This window comes from Eupeodes corollae, chromosome 2 (genome assembly GCF_945859685.1).
Source record: "Eupeodes corollae chromosome 2, idEupCoro1.1, whole genome shotgun sequence".
NCBI classification, from domain to species: domain Eukaryota; kingdom Metazoa; phylum Arthropoda; class Insecta; order Diptera; family Syrphidae; genus Eupeodes; species Eupeodes corollae.
This window is the reverse complement of record NC_079148.1, coordinates 84,613,134-84,633,988: the sequence shown is the minus strand read 5'-3', so window position 1 is coordinate 84,633,988 and position 20,855 is coordinate 84,613,134. Positions and strand designations below refer to the sequence as shown.

Below are 20,855 nucleotides of genomic sequence, written 5' to 3'. Positions count from 1 at the left end.
TACCGCAAGCAAAACAAAGAATACAAAAACTAAATGAGCCATGAGACCAACAACAAAAAAAAAATTTGCAAAGAATTCTCTTCTTGAGCGCTGAGATGCAGTGGCATTCTTGGGAACTGGAAACTTCATTGTGTGCGTTTACAAAGAAATTTGTTGTTAAAAAATACAAAATAGACCTCTTTTATAAAAATTAAATTAAATAAACAGTAGACGCAAGAACTTTTTACTTTTTTAAATAGAATAAACAAAATGCCAAAAAAAAAATAAAAAAAATATTTTGCAATTATATAAGCTCCCAATCCCTCACAATTGCACCACAAATGTTGTTATATTGAAATGCATTTTTAATTATGTTGCGACAAATATTTTTTTTTTCAAAATCGATAGTAAGAGTAATATATATGGTCCTTTTTTTAAAAAAAAAAAATAAAACTAAAAAAAAAATAATCAGCCCATGAATTCGCAAAAAATATTGGAAAAAAAAGAATGCAATTTGGATTTTTTGTCTAAAAACGTTACTATAACTATTTTTAAAAAAAAATTTAAAAGCAAATATCTGAACATATATTTAGAATTTGAAAAAAAGTTAAATTGACTTAACTAGCTGTTATACTTTGGAAGTTTTATCAAATTTTGCACCTATGCCACAATGCAAATTTGCCCTATTTTTCATAGTTTTCTACGGAATAAATAAATAAATTTAAAAAAAAAGAAATCGATGCTATTTATAAAAATTTATTGTTTTTTGGAAAAAAATATAAAAAAAATAAAAAATTATATTTTACACACTGCCCCATTGATTTTCGCAAGTAACTACCTGAATTTAATGATTTTTTAGTGATTCTAGTGCTGTTAAGGAACAAACAATTTTTTTTAATTTTTTATTCCTTTATACATATTTAGCCCAATATATTTTCAATCAAAACCCGTTTATTTCGTTTAAATATTTAAAAAAATGTGAACGCTACAAAGCTAAGCGCAAAGCACCAATCAATTTTTTTGCATGCGACATGCCCTTAATAAGAGGAGCTATAACTTTTTAAAGGATGATTTCAGTTCTTTTCTTTATGGTTCATGTTTTATTAGGTTGGGCATAAGGTTAATGTTTTAGTTTATTTTTTCTACATACCCCCCCCCCCCCATTAGCCACTCCTTAAAATGCCATTCTACAAAAAGTCGATAGGGAGATTTTGGGGGACTTTTTACTTGTAACTTAAGATGATCTCCTGTGTCGATTCCAATCATTAAATGTCATGAATTCATTGTTTGGAGCTTTGGACCTATCCTTTTTATTTCTTTCTTTTCTTTTGATAAACAGAAGAGACAGAAATTAAAAACATAAGACGGAAAAAAAGGAACTATTTTGCAAAAACACTCTAATAAGAGTTTTTTTTATATAAATAGTCAATTTAAAGAATGCTTTTTTACAAATTACTATAAGGAGCTCGTCAAAGGAGAACAGAGGTTTTACAGTCTATGAGAAACCGTTATGCAGTCGTTAGGAACAACCGCTCAGAGAATGTTTTAGCATTGAATGATTACACATGTGTAATTATTCAATTTTTTTAGTAAATAACTCCTTTATATAATTTATTTACAGTGTTTCGTGTAGTCCATTCATCCGGCATATCTTATACATGTTCTTTATAGTATATTTTCTTATGTTCATACTTTCAAATTTTGTATGTGTGTATTTTATTATAACAGACATTTTCAACTATGATATTTTTATTATAATATATGTAAGTATAATTCACACAATTGTTTCATATTAAATAACTAGCATGCATATTGTAGCCATATATGATTTCTAGGAAAAATAATTAAAACCTAAATGTTGGTAAATGTTGTTTATATTACTCGATAATTACACGAAATATGCTGCTAATTGCGCCATTTTATCTTTTGGTTGCTTGGTTCTTCCTCGATTCCCACCACTAGCACCACGACCTCCTTTCATGGCACCTCGCCCACCACCCCGACCTCCACGAATATTGACTGGGCGGGCAGCAATTGCACGATGCTTTTCGACCAAGGGTGAAAAATCTACAGAGCAGAACACACAACCAGTTTTTTCGTGGCAATCCTTAAAACGGCTCTTTTCCGGCTTATACTGAGCGGTCACCAACTGTGCCCCACATTCACAACGATTTTCTTCAAATATACCACAATTATTAAATAGCTTAAATAACAGCAACTTCGTAAAACTTACCATCTACTGTGACTTTCAATGCACCCCTAAAAACATTGATTATAACATCACATCTGTTGCAACCTATTTTCCAAGCACTTGGAGTGTTGGTGCAATCTAACACCAAAATTCCATTCTCACACTCAACACAGCTAGAAATCCCAAGAGTATATAGGGAATGTTGGCACGTCGGATGGGTACATGAATTACAACCAGAGTTCTTAGGCATATCTCTAAATGGTGGATTATTGTAGCAATACGGACAAAGTGGATAAGAACGTCCTTTTGTACCACTTGAAAACGCCAAAAGTTCAAAGTCATCTAGGGGACATTTTAATTCACGATAAGCCTTAATATTGCCATTTCCCGGAAGAGAATATGTTTCGTCGCAATGAGAACAATGAAGTCGAGCAGGTTTTGTCTAAACAAAATAAATCAAATAAATAAATTTGAAGACATAAAATAATCTCACTTGAATATATTTCATATATCTTCTGCATTTGCCACATCTTGAGTGTGCTTTCCCTGACTCCGCCAGCGGGGAGAAAGACATTTCAAATAAGATGTCCATATTCGATATGTTTTGCACGAAATACAAGAATTTTAAACGAAATATTTCGACTGCATGTTTCAATACCGCATTGAAATCGGCCGATCCCTCTGCAATCAAAGTTAACATTCGCTCGACTTCGGAACGCATGGTTGGAAGAACTAGTTCACGATCGATCTGTAAGTTAAACCAGAAATTGAAAATCCATAAAAATATGTACAAAGTGTTGTATAAAACAATACATAACCTTTTGATATCCATGCACCAAGACTATACCCAAAGTTGTAGGTATTAACTTCCTGCCACTCTCGATTTTTACATAATTTCTTTGACAAATATTATTTATATGAACAGGTATTGAAGCATCTGTTCCGATGCCATGTTGTTCCATCAGCGTTATCAATTCAGATTCAGTCAAATAATCTGGAGGGCCAGTTTGAGACTCACCCATGCTAACGTCATTTATCTGGACCATTTCGCCTTGCACAAATGGTGGAATCGATTCATCTCGTCCAAATGCTTGCCATGTCATAACTTTTGTAAAACCCGGATCTATAAGTACATTTGCAGTGCTGGAAAACGTTTCCAAACCTACTCTCAGTTTTGCTGTTGTTGTTTTGTATTTTAAATCTCTTGACACGGTCCCAAGAAAGTATCGGCAGATAAAATCATAAATGCGCCAAGTATCTTTTTCGAAGTCACCACGTTCGGCTAATTTCATTGGAGTTATCGGTGGATGGTCACCACAATCTTTTCCTTTGCGTGGGTTATTAAAATCAGATAAAATTGATTTAGCTTCTTCTCCAAATTCTGACGAAAAAGTCAATACTTTTAGAACGCCACTAGAAAAAAAAGTTATAACAAAAAGTCGCTAAATCTTAATAACTTTATTGAAAAATGTGTTAAAATTGTAATACTTTAATTAAACCTTTCGATCATATACTGACTTTTGCTTGCTGATTTGTTTTGCACGCTCGCGAGTCTATAACTTCAAACCGCTCTAGCTGCGAACGTATAATTTTATTTCTACGAGCTCTTTAGGTTCGTACACATGTACAATATCTAATGTCAATGTTTTACTTCTAATTGAAAGTTATTGTATAATCATCGGACTTGTAGAATTGAAAAGTTGATAGTTTCTATTATTAACAAATGTTTTTCTTTAAGAATATGGACATTGCAATTCTGCCGTGTGCCTGATCGACATTTCCTAACAAAAACACAATTTTGAAATGAAATATATGTATATCAATTTTTACATGATTTGAAACACATATAGTAATAGACAAATTTGTTTGAACCTTCAATTGTAATAACTGGTTGTAGAGTTATGGAAAACTATTGCGGTAAATTAGAGCATGTTTGCAGTATCTATAGACAGTTTACCATCCAAAATCTCCATTAAGGATTTCAAAGAGTCGAGTTGGAGGAAAAAACTCAGTTCGAAATACAGACGTCGAATCTGTTGGAGTAGAGGACACGATGCAAAGAAGTGTGGTTTTTCAGTGTTACAAAGGCTTTCAGATTTGTGGAAGATCAGTTCAATGCGGCATAGAGTTAAGGTTTCTATACACATTTCTTGATAATGTTGTTAAGACTCCTAGAAGATGTTCACTGAAGATATGCTCATCAGTTCTGGCGATCAGATCATTGAACATGTTGTGCCATTGATTCAAAAGTTGACATTCTTGATGTTTAATGATATTAAATAAATCGCTTTAGAAACGTTCTTCCAAAGTACAATTTCGATAAGCAATATTTCAGAACAAATGGAGAAACCGACTCGAATCAAATTATGTAATTAAAATTAACTAAAAACACAATTCAACAGACATTTCTTTTAGAAAACAAAAGAATTGAAACAAAATTATCTCCAAGTTGGGACAAAAATGGAGGCAGTCAAAATTCAACTACCTTTGTGAATGCAAAATTGCACTACAAAGCTGTCAATCCGAAAATGTTATATTAATATACAAAATAGGAAGATTATGTGTTTTGAGAACTATAAACAAATGTTGTTTTATAGAGTTTTATAAATGTTTTTAATAAAATATTTGAAATTTTGTGAAACAAGGAGTTATGCAAATATTTTGTGTTTTTATTTGATTTGAAATATACTTGTACATCTTGTGATTGAATTTGTCCTTCAAGCTTTTGTTAATGTGTAGGTTTATGTTTTTGACAAAAAACTAAACTTTTCTGAATTTTGTTGACGCCTTAATTCAAATCCGTTAGTTTTTTGAGTTATGAAATATTCAAAGCCAAAAAAAATTTTAAAATAATAAGTGCGATTTAACATTAATTTATTATTTTAAAAGCTTAAAACAATAGAAAATAATTTGGGATTGATTATAATTCATTATTTTATATCTGAAGAACTTAACTCTTAATACTATAAATGTTCACTAATACAAGGAAAAGCAGTACATGAAACACTGTAGGTTTTTGTAGAAAGGGATATTGAATATGGGGATTATAGATTTGGAATATCACTTTTTTTTACTGACCGTTGCGTTGGACTGACATGCCAGAGGTCTTGGGTTCAATCAATGCTTGTGCCACCTTAAATTATTTTCACGGGTACTGCCTCTTGCAAGGAATTCACAAATTCTAATTAATTTTGTCATGAAATGTGATTTTTCAAATTAGCCGTTGGATTCGGCTTAAAACTGTAGGTCCCCTCCATCCCTGGCAACAGCACTCACACACAGGAATTTTTGAGAGTTGTAAGTCACTAGGCCATAGTTCTCAACGAATTTTGCGTCACCAAATTTAATTTTTTAATATCAAAAACCCTACGTCATAGATTGATTTTAACGTCGTATTCAAACTATATTTTTAAAAACCTATAGAAAGTATAATTCTATTTCCCGTCACAAAACCTTAAATAATTATTATTAGTCAGTGTTTGATGCCAAATTGAAAACACTTAAAATAAAATTAATCAACAACCACAAAAAACAACTTTTTTTCTTAGCCCAAAAGAAAAGCTTTTTTTTTTAATTTAACCTGTTGTAAACATGTGTTTAAATTTTGTTTTATTATTGTGACGCATTTTTATTGAAAAACTACCTAAGAGTCAAACAAATTTTGATTAAGCAGGAAAAATTTAATTAGCTAAAACTAGAAATCTAAACACTGATACAAAGACATCAATTTTTCGTAAATATAGTTACAACGGCTATTATCTACGGCTATTAAAGACCCAAACTAATTAACACAAACAGTTCAATTGCCTTAGAAATGGACCAGTAAGGCTTTTTTTTTAAATATTGGATTAATAGAAATCATAAAAACAAAAATATTTTTCAAAATTGTTACCTTAGACTTTATTCACCGAAACCAACGTACTTTAGAAACTCAAAAACAACTTACTTTAGAACTGTCTTAATTTTAAAAACAAAACTTGTTTTTCCTTAGAAATATGTACGTACGAATCAAAATTACCTCGAATCATAAGAACACATTACATTTTATTATATTTTTAAATATGTAGAAAAGTGAAAATCCATCAAAATGTTTTATTTATATATTACAAGGTGTGTTCAAAAAATACACGGAATTTTTAAATTCGCGGGTCTGGAGAGTCCAAAGTTAAAAATTTTGTATGAGATTTTTTGAAAGGCTCATCGCTGGTGATGAAACGTGGGTGTACGATTATAATGTTGAAACCAAAGCACAATCTTCCACCTTGAAGCATCCAACGTCACCAAGAGCGAAAAGTTCGCTCGTCAAGTTCGATCAAATGTGAAGGTTTCGCTTACTGTTTTCTTCGATTGTAATGGCATAGTGCATAAAGAATTCTTATCACAAGGTCGTACGGTTAATAAGGAGTATCACCTTGAAGTTATGCGACGTTTGCTTGAAAAAATAACGACCGAATCGCTGAGAATTTTCAAGGACTTGTTAAAAAGTTAATATCAAAGTACTTGCATAAATGTATTGTTATTAACATTTTGTTTCAGAGATAATATTATCAAAAGATTTTAAATAAAATCTAGAGGGTGTCTTTTCTTACAATTTAAAAATAAATGTGAAATAGTCGTTTCCCAAATAATTAATTAAGTTTTGTACAATGTATTGTGTGACATCCAATTGCTATGAAATTAAAAAGTTCCAACCAACAGTTTTAGTATGAATCAACAAAACAAAAACTAAACGCCACGTCTAATAGTTGTTATACTGAACAGAAAATTAAATTACCCCCAGAATAATTGTATGCAATAAGTTAAGTTTTTGACAATTTTAGAGAAAACTACTATAAATTGGTAAAAATGATTTTCGACTAAAAGATATTGACTTCATACTTATTTTTTACCTCTGAAGTAAAAGCTACGGAGTGAATATTCTAAAAAGAGGGTATTTTCAAAAAATGCACTTACTATAGACCGCTTGGGGTGTAGAATTAAAATAAATCACATTTTTGTAGGTTTAAACATCAAGAGATATTAATAATACAATGGTTATATTTTGAATTTCAGTCCAATGTGTTTTGCCAAGTTACGATGGCGTTTGACTTTACATATACATTATGTATATTTTCAAATTTTTAAGGTAACAGCAAGCAATAGAAATCTTTAAGTTTAGAGGAAAGTGGCCATGTCCACGAACAAGCAACGGCACCGCGTTGCGTTCGTCAATTGCGATCAAATATTAATTTGGTTAAAAATAATAAAAAAAACTCGCTAATAAATCAGAAATACAGCATTTGGCACATTTACTGGGTTATAGGTTTGATTTTACTTGAGGACTGAGTTAAGCAGGAGTATGCTATAAGCAGGAGTATGCTATATGAAATTTAATTTAATAATATTTAAAAAAAGGCTGGGATGTGACCCACACTGATAACTTCCCATCCCATCTGTCGATTTGTCTTGCTTAAAAGTTTGTCGATATGTACTCGTACCAATTTTTACCAACTTTGCGTACTATTTTTTGTAGATTTTATTTTTTATGAAAAAACGGACAGTTGGATTTTTATATAAAAATTATTGAATATCGAAAACAATATTTTCTGTGAAATAAAATAAGTTTGAAGCCAATATTTTTAATTTTTGAAAAGCTATTTGAGTCGAAAGTAAATTTTTACAAGTTTTAGTATTTTTTTTTAGTTTTATTTTTTGTAAGAAAACTGTCAATTCGATTTTTTTCAAAATTTTATCGAATGTTGAAAACAATATTTCTTATCAGTCACCGACTAACCTCCAAGCCGATAGCATCGTTTCACTCTCAGTGTGCTTCTCCCTTATTTTCGTTGGTACTTTTTTTTCTATCTACTTGTTCACTTAGTTGTAGAGTAAATTACATATAAAAGTGTGAACAAGTGTAGATTGGTATTCCGAAAACTCGAACAAAAAAAAAAAAACAAAAAAAAACAAACTATACGAAGATAGACCTTAATCTCTCCATTCCGGCTTTCTCGTCTAATCCCTCTATTCCAACCTTCTCGTGCAATCCTAACCGCAAATATATCGTGATCGCCTCTACAGATAGTGACAAACCTCTCTCAAAGTTCAGTGTATTCTTATTAAAAAAGGCTATAGATGGAATTAGCACTGGTTATGAATATGTTACTCAGTTGCGTGATGGTAATCGGCTCATCCTGGTGAAGTCTCACAAAATTGCTGACATTTTCTTATCACAAAAATCTTTATTAAACCTTTGTCCCATCAAGGTTACCCTCCATACAAACTTAAATTCCTCTAAAGGTACAGTCTATGCACCTTATCTTATTAATGTACCCGACGAAGAAATTTTAAAAGAAATGAGTGCACAGGGTGTAACTGAGGTGTACAAGTTCACTAAAAAAGTTGATGGCATATTAACTCCTACAAATGTCATACTTTTTACGTTCGATCGCTTTCGTCCACCTAGCACAGTTAATATTAGTTGGTATAATTGCACCGTAACAGAATACTTTCCTAACCCCATGCGAAGACTTTTGCTAATATTACTCATCAAGCCATACCCACCTCTTCAACTAATAATACCATTTCAAACGAAATTAATTCTCTTCCAAATCATCCCTCAGTTCAAGCTCAAACTTCAAACCCAATCCATACAGAAAAACACCTTTATCACAATACACTAAGTATCTAATCGAAAAAATAGCTACTATATCAACTCTATGGAACAAGATGATGACAGTGGTTAACAATAATACGAGCTCCAACACAAGCGACTCCGCTGCCTATGTGATGGATCATCCGGGACATTCAAGTGTCCCAGATGATCCATTTTTTGGCCAGCGGAGTCCCAATCTCCATTCCACCATAAACAATAACACCAACTCAAACTTGCCTCAATATAACCAAGCTTATATTGGAACAAAGCCTTCTCCCTCTCACAAAACGTATTTAAAAGTTTTGCAATTTAACATGAAAGGCTATTTCAACAATTGCCACGAATTGCAATTGTTAATGCAATTGTTAATTAAAGACCTTAATCCATCTATTGTATCTCTACAGGAAACTCATTTGCAAACCAATCGGTATCCCCTGCCCCAAAACAATATACATCATATTTCCACAACTTCGAATATAACACTTATACGAAACAAGGTACTGGATTATTGATACATAAATCTATCCCACACACACATTTACCTATTAATCAAACAAATCTACAGTTGCTATAGAAATCACCCTCAACATTAAAATTACTGTGATCTCATCCACCTCTCTCAAGCATTCACCTTTTCCAAAACTTTACGCACTGCTGCCAACGTAGCAATTCCTCAAACTAAAAAAATATTCCTCATAAAAAGATAACTCCATGGTGGTCTTCGGAGCTATCTATTCTCCGCAATAACAAACAAAATTTATGGAAAATTTTTAAAAAAACACCCCAATAATACCAACCTGGTAAATTATCGTAAAGCTAATGCCTTATTCCGCAAAAACATTAAAATAGCAAAAAGGGAATGCTTCCAAAAGTTTACTTCAAACATTAACCCAAACTCTTCAAGCAAACAAATATGGGCAGACATAAAAACCTTATCAGGTAATAATACTCAATCTTCGATTAATAACATATTCACCATGTTGATATCATCAGTACATCTGCAAAATACATAGATAAACAAATAAGCTTCATCGAAATGGAAACATGTTTAACCTCGCTAAAAGGCAAAACCCCAGGGTATGATCGCATCTCATACTCTATGTTAAAAAATGCACCACATTTATTAAAAAAAAGAATTTTGCTGTTATACAATTGTATCCTCGACAAAGGGACCATACCACAGACGTGGAAAGTTGCTACCACAATTCCAATTTTGAAACCTACAAAAAAATCGACTGACCCTAGTGGGTACAGACCAATATCCTTGCTACCCTGTACTGGCAAACTTTTAGAGAAAATTATATCTTAACGACTTCTCTGGTTTATTGAAAAAAATAATTACCTAAACTTAAACCAAGTCGCATTTAAACATGGACGTAGTACCATGTCTCCGTACTATCCCTTGACTTTGAGAAAGCATTTGATAGGATCGGCATCCATGTCATCCTAAATAAGCTCGCTCTTTTAAATTTGGTCCTAAAATGTTTTCATACATAAAATCTTTTCTTTCAAATAGACAATTCAGAGTTAAAGCAAACAACTTCTATTCAAAAATTTACAAACTATTTAACGGTATTCCCCAAGGTTCTTTCCTTTCAGTGACCTTGTTCATAATCGCCTACAATGACATAAGCGAAATCATAAGCAGTTATACAAAAATAGATCATTGTCTGTATGCTGATGGTTTGATTTTTCAAAGGATTCAAAGGAATTCCAGTTGTTCTTGAAACGAATCGGTATAGTTCATAAACAGGGGGCACCATATCACCCAGCTACCAATGGGCTTGCGGAGCAATTCATCCAAACAATCAGAAATAAAATCAAAACAGCAAACTGTAGTTAAATTCTATGAAAAGTTATTTAAATACTATTTTGTTTGCTTACAGGCGAATGATTCATCCAACTACTGGAAAATCCCCATTGATGCGAATGCTAGGGCGTAAAATACATTCAAAGTTGGACCTACTTTTGCCAGCCGAAGTCATAACAAATCGCGAACTTCCAAAAAAGAAATTCTCTGTGGGAGAAAGGGTTACAGCACGAGACTATATGGCGAAGAAGAAGTGGCAGTTTGGAACTGTAGAAGCAATTTTGGGTGATCTACACTACAACATCAAATTGGATGACAATCGGTACTGGAGGAGACATGCAGACCAGCTTAGGAAGATAGGTGAGAAAATTGGCGAATTGCCAAATGATTATATGGTTACTGACGATGATACAAAGGAGGTAGATGACGACCGATTTTCATTGTTGGAGGAGAGACTATCGACGCCGCCGGCTGTGAGCCATTAATCGCAAGATATTGGACCGTCTACTTCCAATCAATTACAAAAGACTGAATCCGTGATTACACCACCAATGCACAGCAATGGGAACTCAAAGGCTAATATACCAATGCAAAACAACGATATCAACCTTCGACGATCCAGCCGAGTGCAGAAAGTTCCCGAGAGGTGGGGATATACGAATTAATTAATGAATTGTAAACTTTAAAAATATTTTAATTTAAAAACTATTTTATCTTAACCTGAATGTTTGTATATGAACATATTTTCAAATTATAATAACGTTTATTTTTAAATACTTATTATTTTAAATAATCAATATTTTAAACAGTCAGGGAGAACTGTCATAAGTGACAATATAATCTTCTATTACTTTATAAGTGACAACTGTCAATTCTGTGAATTGACTTTTAAGTTATAAATGAAATTAAATGTTAGTCAGTCAAAAGCCGTCTTTCAATTAACATCGATATTTATACATTAGTTATCAAAATGCAATGACAACAATCGTACAAGAGAAAAATTCAATAGCGTCTTAGTCGATCTCAATCTTTGGTGCGCCCAATCAGGGGCTATTATATCACCTCATAAAAGCAAACACCTACCCTACATATATGTAAAAAAAGAAATTGTCCAACTTTTGACATTTATTTATTATCATTCAAAATTCAGAATGTAAACTCATTAACTATTTTAGGCATTACTTTTGATAATAAATATAGTTTTAAGGATCATTGTTTATCTAATAAGAACAAACTAGCTACCAGACTCAATATAATAAGGTTCTTATAGTCTTATAGCTAAATAAATAGCTTTACACATATTAATACACTTATTCTCGTAACTCGTAGCATTATTCTATCCAAAATTGATTATGGGTAGGCAGTCTATGGGAAATGCGTCAAATCAACATCGTAGGATTTCATCTAGATGGATCAAAATCTGATACTGGAACTGGACTTGCAATCGTTTCGGAAGCAGGAAATATTCTATACAGTGCAAGATTACCTAACTACTTCTCAATTTTTTCCACTGAGGCGTACGCCATCCTGAAAGCGACCGAAATAGCAAATACAATACCGAAAAACATTGTTATTTGCTCTGATAGCCTTTCTACACTGAAGGCAATCAACAGAATCCAAAACTGTTCTTTAACCATTACCAATATCCGTAACAATATTCTCAAGAACAAACACAAAATTATGCTACTTTGGGTTCCAGGACACTCATGAATCAAAGGAAACGAGTTCGCAGACACTGCTTCCAAAACCGCTTGAGAACAATCGCATATTCTTTCTATCCCTCCGACAAAAAATGACTTCCTCAACGTGATTAATACTCACTGGGATAGTATAAGAATTGAAGAATGGAAAACATACGTTCACCACTATTCGTTCATCAACCCAAAGGGTAAGCCTACAGAAACGACAACCATCATGAACTAATGCTTTCTCCGCTTATCTCCTCAAAAAGGAAAATCCTCCAATCTGTCAATCTGCCAATGTCTGTCTGTCTGTCTGCCAATCCAATCACATCCTATCAATAAAACATCTTACATCCGAATGCTGTAAAGTTAATTACCTATATATGTTCATTACTTTTTAATAAATAATTAATAGACCTTCTGGCAACAATTACAATCGAAAACATTAAAAACGTTTATAAACTACTACTTATGTATACTCAATCTAGACTCTATAATCTGAATAAAACTTTGTAAATCCATATGCACAGGGCTATCAAAGACTGGTTACCTTCAATCGTTGGTCTTAGGGCCTTTGACAGCCCTATGCAATAATTTCCAGCCTAAAGTCTCTGGTAGCTAGTGCTGTAAATGCTTATATTATAATGTAAATTTATTTTATATTTTAATAAATAATAATAATTAATTAATAATAATAATTAATTAATAAATAATAATAACAATAATAATAATAATAATAATAATAATAATAATAATAATAATAATAATAATAACAATAATAATAATAATAATAATAATAATAATAATAATAATAATAATAATAATAATAATAATAATAATAATAATAATAATAATAATAATAATAATAATAATAATAATAATAATAATAATAATAATAATAATAATAATAATAATAATAATAATAATAATAATAATAATAATAATAATAATAATAATAATAATAATAATAATAATAATAATAATAATAATAATAATAATAATAATAATAATAATAATAATAATAATAATAATAATAATAATAATAATAATAATAATAATAATGATAATAATAATAATAATAATAATAATAATAATAATAATAATAATAATAATAATAATAATAATAATATTTCTTATAAGATAAAATTAGTTTGAAGCCAATATTTAAAATTTTTGAAAAGATATTTGAGTCGAAAATCAATTTTTACCAACTTTTATAAATTTTTTTTTAGGTTTTTATTTTTTTGTAAAAAAATTTGTCAATTCGATTTTTCTCAAAATTTTACTGAATGTTGACAACAATATTTTTTGAAATATAAAAGTAAATTAAAGCCAATATCTCAAAGTTTTGAAAAGAAATTTGAGTCGAAAATCAATTTTTAACAACTTTTAATAATTTTTTTTTTAGGTTTTTATTTTTTGTAAAAAAAACTGTTAATTCGATTTTTCTCAACATTTTATCAGATGTCAAAAACATTATTCTTCGTTTGGAGATGAAAAAAATATTTTTTATAAGATAAAATAAGTTTGAAGCCTAAATTTCAAGTTTTTGAAAAGATATTTGAATCGATATTCAATTTTTACCAACTTTGAGTAATGTTTTTTTTTATTTTTTGTCAAAAACATTATTCTTCGTTTGGAGATGAGATCATATTTTAATCGTAAAATTTTGGAGGTGACAAATTTTTTTTCAGTTTTTTTTTATTTATAAAAAAACCGCAAATCTTTCTAAAAATCTTTTATTTCAACTCTAGGGACCTTGAAACGTCGAGAAATGTCAAAATTTTTAATTTGACAAATCGGACCCATTACAATAACTTCCTATGGGAAGTTAAAAAACTTTCATACAAAAATAATAGCCAAGTTACTGTAATACTACTAATCAAAACAATGCTTTTATGCATATAATGAAAAGTCGCAAGGTATTCCATCAACACTCGACACATACTCATATCATATTATTATACATTATATCTATGGAGTCTGGTCAAAACGGCATAAGTCCATTTTTGTCAAATTTGAGTTAAGTATACAGAACTGTAAGAAAAAAAGTCTACTTTCGTTTGGTCTTAACAGTGTAAGTCCATCTAAAACGATTGAAAAGATATTCGATGGTCCTAATCGCACTTAAATTTCTTATTTAAAATTGTGTTTGGTCAAAACGGCTTAACTTCACTTATATTGTTTTAACCAAACAAAAATTTTCTGTTTTCTAAATAACAATGTGGTCAAAACAACATAACTCCAACTAAATCTTCTTCGCTTTTTTGTCGTTACATAAAATACTGGCGGTTCTGTAACACACGGTTTATTTTCAAAAATTAATCATAGTAGGTAGGCAGTTTTGCTTCGCGATTTGCGTGGAAAACATGATTAGTTTTGTTTCATTGAAGAGTAGGTAACGTCTTGTGGTGCAGTCAATCATTTTTTTCAGAGTGAAATATTTTATTGTGAAGTGCAATTAAAAAAAATTATAAAAAGAACAAAAATGCATAGCAGAGCCAAAATGCTTGTAGAATTAGCTCGATCGGGTAAGTAATATTTATAAAAATTAATTTTGTAATAACGAATTAATAGAGAGGAGTTATGTATGTATGTATATTTTCTCTAAAAATGTTTCCTTTTTAATAAAATTATAGCACATCGACATCCCCATCAGAACTGGAACAAAACAATAAGGACGTCTTCAGCAGGTAAGGGGTGAAGATTTTAAATTTAAAGGAAGGATTTGTAAAAGGTTTTTTTTTTTTTAAGATTCATCATCAGTGCCAGACATCCAATCGGAATTGATGGAATTACTTGATTTTTCTGATGATAGCGTGGCGGATTCAAATTTTTTACCGCAATCAGAAGCAGTTGGTGAGATTCACAATGAGGAAGATCTTTAATCGCAAAATGATAATGACACAGTAAATCAAGAGGAAACAAGTAACGTGGAACGTAAACCATGGAAACGATCTATTCGACGCCAACGTAAACTAAATCGAAACACAGGTAAATCATATACTACTGCCAAAAATATTGCTAAGCGTGCACGAGTATCAAGAATGTTGGGAGATTGTCGCAACGGTTGTAATAAAATTGTAATACCTAGCATACAACAAAATATTTTCGATGACTATTGGTCCCTTGGCTCTCATGATGCAAGATCATCCTTTGTTGGAAATTTAATTAACCAAGATAGTAAGAAACGCAGTCGCTCAACTCCAACATCAAATCCTAAAAACAGAACATGGTCTTTTTTTTATGCAAAAACTGTTTCAAGGCAACTCTCGATGAAACTGACTCCTTCATAAGAACTGTGCTGCAAAAGAAACTATCATCTGTTACTGGAATTGTGCATGCAGATCAACGCGGTTGCCACACTCCACCGAATAAGACCTCAGATGATGTGATTGAGTCAGTTAAGGATCACATAAAGTCCTTTCCTTCATATGAGAGCCACTACACACGAAGGACAAACGATAATCTTATTTTACCAGCAAATTTATCTCTGGCAAAAATGTTCGCCTTGTATAAAGACACAGAACAAGAAAAATATGTATCAAGGACAATTTACGAGAGAGAATTTCATAAAATGAAATTTACTTTTAAAAGACCCAAACAGGATACATGTAACACCTGTGATACCTTACAAATGAAAATTAAGGTTGCATTGGAAGAAAAGAGTGATGAATTAGACCATCTTAAAATGTTGCTGGAAAGCCATCATGAGGAGGCAGATATGGCATATTAAATGAAAAAAAGAGACAAGATTGAAGCTCAAGAAGACCGAACGAAGGCTTGTTTTGTCTTCGATTTGCAACAATGCCTTCCAACACCAAGCTTGTCTACATCAGTTGCCTTTTATAAACGGCAGCTTTGGACATTTAATCTTACCATACATGACCTGTCAGATGGAACATCGAAAAATTATATGTGGCATGAAGGAATTGCAGGAAGAGGGGCGAATGAAATAGCTTCGTGTCGTTTTCTGCATCTTAAAAATCTTCCAACAACAATCAAATCAGTTAAGTTTTATTCAGACACGTGTGGAGGGCAAAATAAAAACACAATAGTTGTTGCAATGTTTCTACTGTCCATGCAAACATCCACAATTGGAATAGAGATAGCTGAGCATAAATTTTTAGTTCCTGGTCACACGCATATGGAATGCGATATTGATCACGCTATCATCGAAAAAAAAAGAAATATGCTAACTCCGAAATATACCATCCTTATGATTGGTTTCAGCTTGTGAAATCATGTGGGAAAAAGCAAAAATTCTTGGTTCATGAATTGAAGCCGGAAGAAGTTTGGAATTTTTCAAACTTATTGAAAGCTAAAGCGGGGTTTGTTGTCCGCAAAAAAGACGAAGACGGGAATATGTTTGGTTTCCAAACAATCAAATGGATAAGATATTTGAAATCAGATCCAGGAATAATGTTTTTTAAGACAACATTAAATGAAGAAACGGATTTTCGACGTGTTAGTTTCAAACGAAGAGGAAAAAATTCGTCGAACTTTGTTTTGGAAAATGTGGTACCGCCACCGATATCTGAAGAAAAAAAAAAGACATAATTTCCCTTTTACCACTAATTCCAACAATTTTCCATGATTTCTATAAAAAATTGAAGTCAAAGGAGACGGTAGAAGACAAAGACTATGATCTAGTTGATTCATCTGATGAAGGAAATTAGTTGTATCAACAAAAACACTATTATTTACCTTAGAATTCCTATTTTATGTTTTTTAAACTATATTCAAGCTTTGTAATTACTTTGTTGTTGTTTTTGCTATTATTTTTATTGCTGTGAAATAAATTTATTTGTTAAAAAAGTATCTAAGTCTACAAAATTTATTTCAATACAGGAAATTATCTCCACCAATTTAAAATGAAATGAACAATCCGCTTGGTCAAAACAACATATCTCCCTTAAAACATATGTACAAACATAGATTTGAAATAAAAACATTATATTCATATAAATATCATCATTCCTAGATATATTGCATCAAAATATTTCTGAAATAACAACAACGGGATTTAGAAAAAAAATTTGAACTTTTAAACGCGTTTTTCTCAAAACTAAGATTTTGGACTTATGTTGTTTTGACCAGACTCCATAGATATATTGTAAGGTATTTTTAAATGCAGACGTTTTGCTTTTTATTTTTGACTTGTAGGAATGATTTAAATTCATAATCGATAAGGGATACTTTCTAAAAGAAATCATTGGTTTGAAATCAATAATATTAGCTATTTATCACAATACCATGAGTTGTTCTATAAATATATAAATTAGGTTGCGCAACAGTCCATGAAGAAACAGGGCCTAGTGACTTACAACTCTCAACCATTCCTGTGTCGAGTAATGTTGTCAGAGATGGAAGCGACCTACAGTTTGTATGCCGAATCCGAACAGCTAATTTTGAGAAAGCACTTTTCTTGACAAGAATTATTCTTGGAGGATTTTGTCAATTAATCGCAAGAGGCAGTACCCGTGAAAACCTTTTTTTTATTAAGGTGGCACAGGCAGGGAGTTGTTCTATTTCATTATTTTTTTTCATTTATTATTAAACTTACTGTAAATCAAAATTTGTGGGGTACTGTGTTGTCTCCGTGCGTGGGTAACTAATGTAACCTTGTGTATACAAACGCTCAGCTATTGTCATAGCTTGGAATGGCCCAATACCTAAGCCTGAACTAGCTGCCCTCATCAGTTCGACTGTATTTAATGCTTGAGGTCGTCCTTTGAACTGTTCCTTGGACGATACACTTTCTACTCTGGAAAAAAAATTATTAAAATTGTAAATGCAATACACTAGCCTAGGTTTTACTCACAATGCCTCTTTCATTTCCTTTACTTTGCTCAATAACATTGAAGCAACCTCTTTCTTGAATACTCTTCCTCTTGTCCAATCAAGCTCAACTTCAGGAGTTCCAGCGTGTAACTTTAAGTACCAAAAAGCTTCCGGCTTGAATGTTTGAATGTCATCATGTCGCTTAACGCAGAATCCAAGGGTTGGCGTTTGACAAGGCCCATAAGATATAAGCGATGCATCTAAATCACCATATCTTCCTTGAAAAAACTTTGTTTGGAACCTAGTAAAAGCACACCCTATGCGCAAATCCAATTCTTGACGGGCGTCAACCGATTTCGCTTCATTTGCATTGGGGTGGCCTAAAGTTGCCATAGCGTTTTTAATGTCTTTTTCGGTAATGGCAGAAAAGTGTGCTCGGTAAGTAACACTGCGACTATAAACATTTTTAATGGAACGAGAAACAGCATCCATTACTTCGAAGCAAATGTTTTCACCCTCTTTATCACAATCCAGCCATAACACGAGGTAGTCACATCCCTTTGCTTCCTGGGCAAGGAATGCTGGCATTCTAAGTTTAGAATTAGCTTCTTTTTTTTCAGTAGGACAGGAGAATAACTCGACTGGGTCAACTTTATCCCATGAATTGTATTTGCCAACAAAATCTAGGGACATAACGTGTCCGCAAACCGATGTCATCTTGAAACGAACATTTTCCGTGCGAAAGTGCCCATCCCATTCATAAGTTGAACAAGAGTTATAAGAACCTTCACAAAAAATCATGATTCAAATAAATAATTGTAATTATGAAAAAATTGACTTTGTTACAGGCCGGCAATGTGATAAGTAAGTTTGTATTTAAGATGGGAATACCTTTTTTGGATGAAGACTTTCCATTGCTGAGAATAGTGGCTAGCGAAGCAGCTAGAGAGGGTTTTTCTGCAACCATTAAAACACTTTTCATGTTTATTTCGATTATTGTAATCTGTACAATTGTTGATTAATATACTTCTTTTTCGTTTAAAACAGATTGCACTTCATGTGATCAGAATCTGTGTAAACAGAAAACACTTTATTAGCTGTCAACGGTGCCCTGTCATCTTCCACGGCTTGTATGAAACTCGATAAAATCGAGTATCGAAATACAGATGAGGACCAAAAACACTCTAGTAAAGATATAAATCCTCGGTAGCCATATTGGTTTGCGTACAAGCTAAACCGGAAATCTAACTCATAGGGCCATACCAATAATAAATCGCTAAACACACGTTTAGGTATCGTTGAGTTAAATTTTAACAGCGAGTTAATTTTCGTGTATACTAATAACCAAAATAAACACGTCTTTTACTAATTAGCCTTCTATTACAATATCTACTACATTCTCTGTCAACAAGACAGCATTGAATTGACATAAGAAAAATTTGCAAACATAAACAATAACATTTGATTAAAATTAAGTTTGAAATGGATTCGGACGATACAATAATAGAAGATTATTTTTATTTGGAGGGGTGCACCTCCTCTAAGGTTAATGGTAGCATAACTGGTGGGGTGTTTCCCCACCAGTTTCCTTCTGAGACCGACTGAAAGCACTTATTTTGCTCCTTGCTTGCGTTTTCAGCCGATTCCATTGTTCCCTTATTTGCTTTGTTGTAAAGCAATAGCCAGTGGCATTGAACATTTCTTGAATGCTCTGCCAAGCTTCAAATTTGGCTTTGAGAGTCTTCCCATCATTCATTTTACTCTCCACTGTTATTGAAAAGGGCTTTACTGCTTCAACCAGCAACTCCTTCATTGCTGGTGTCCAGTTAAAGGACCGACTTCGCTTCGTTGCCATAACAATTTACTCTGAAATAAATTGAAATGTTACTTACATATATATTTAAATAAAGAAATTAATCTATTTGTTTATTTTAATTACCTTTTTTTAATTTTGTTTATTTTTATGAACACACGGTCACGGCCAAAAATAAATTTGAAACAGATAAAAGAAAAACGAAAAATTTCTTTTGCTACCTGTCGGAATGACAGCACAAACATGACGTTTACACTTAATCACGAAGTTAAACGCGCGTTTCTCTACTCTAAATTTTAGAGTGACGTTTAGCGTTAAGCTGACTATTAAATTGATTATTGGTATGGTTCATTATTTAGAGTCCACTTAAATATTTAAGTCGTCACTAAATTTGATTATTGGTAAGGCCCATAAACTTATTTAAGTATGCGTATGATTTTCCCTATAATTTTATGAAATTATACCTAAAAACTTAGTAGTTGATTGTATTGATGCGTGAAAACACGTACATTTTTCTTCTTGATTTGTGCACATTACATATCTTCATATAGAATGTTTTTGGATGTAAGCATACACAAATTTTATTTTCCCCCTTATTAGACACAATATTAAAACATTTTTGTTTACTTTGACATTTTTTATATAAAAGTGCATTGCTATAAGGAAAAAACAAAAACAAATTCATCGACCTTCATATGAAAGCTTAGTATATGAAAACATGTACAAGGAAATTGTGTAGACTTCTTGGGTGGAAAACTAAATAGCTATCTCGCTACTATTTTTCTCTCGCTCCCGCTGAATTTCTCCACTATCGATACTAACAATGGCCCGGCATTTGGTCGCCCTAAAAGTTGTTGCTCATGATAGTACAACAGCTTTGTATATGAAAAATTTTGGTTAACCCTAAATATCTCACGAACCAATAACGCTAGGGACTTGAATTAAATTTTATATTACATATG

General features: G+C 31.9%; 1 protein-coding gene across 1 annotated transcript; it reads right to left on the bottom strand.

The window, feature by feature from the left end:
• Nucleotides 1-1,710: 1,710 nt before the first annotated feature.
• Nucleotides 1,711-19,185, bottom strand: LOC129946184 (DNA topoisomerase 3-beta). Its single transcript, XM_056056270.1, has 7 exons — nt 18,972-19,185; nt 18,121-18,865; nt 17,863-18,063; nt 2,989-3,583; nt 2,664-2,918; nt 2,213-2,612; nt 1,711-2,154 (listed from the first exon to the last, which is right to left on the bottom strand). Exons 1-7 carry the CDS (start codon nt 19,060-19,062, stop codon nt 1,868-1,870), a joined length of 2,574 nt encoding a protein of 857 aa, XP_055912245.1. The 5' UTR covers nt 19,063-19,185; the 3' UTR covers nt 1,711-1,867.
• Nucleotides 19,186-20,855: the final 1,670 nt, after the last annotated feature.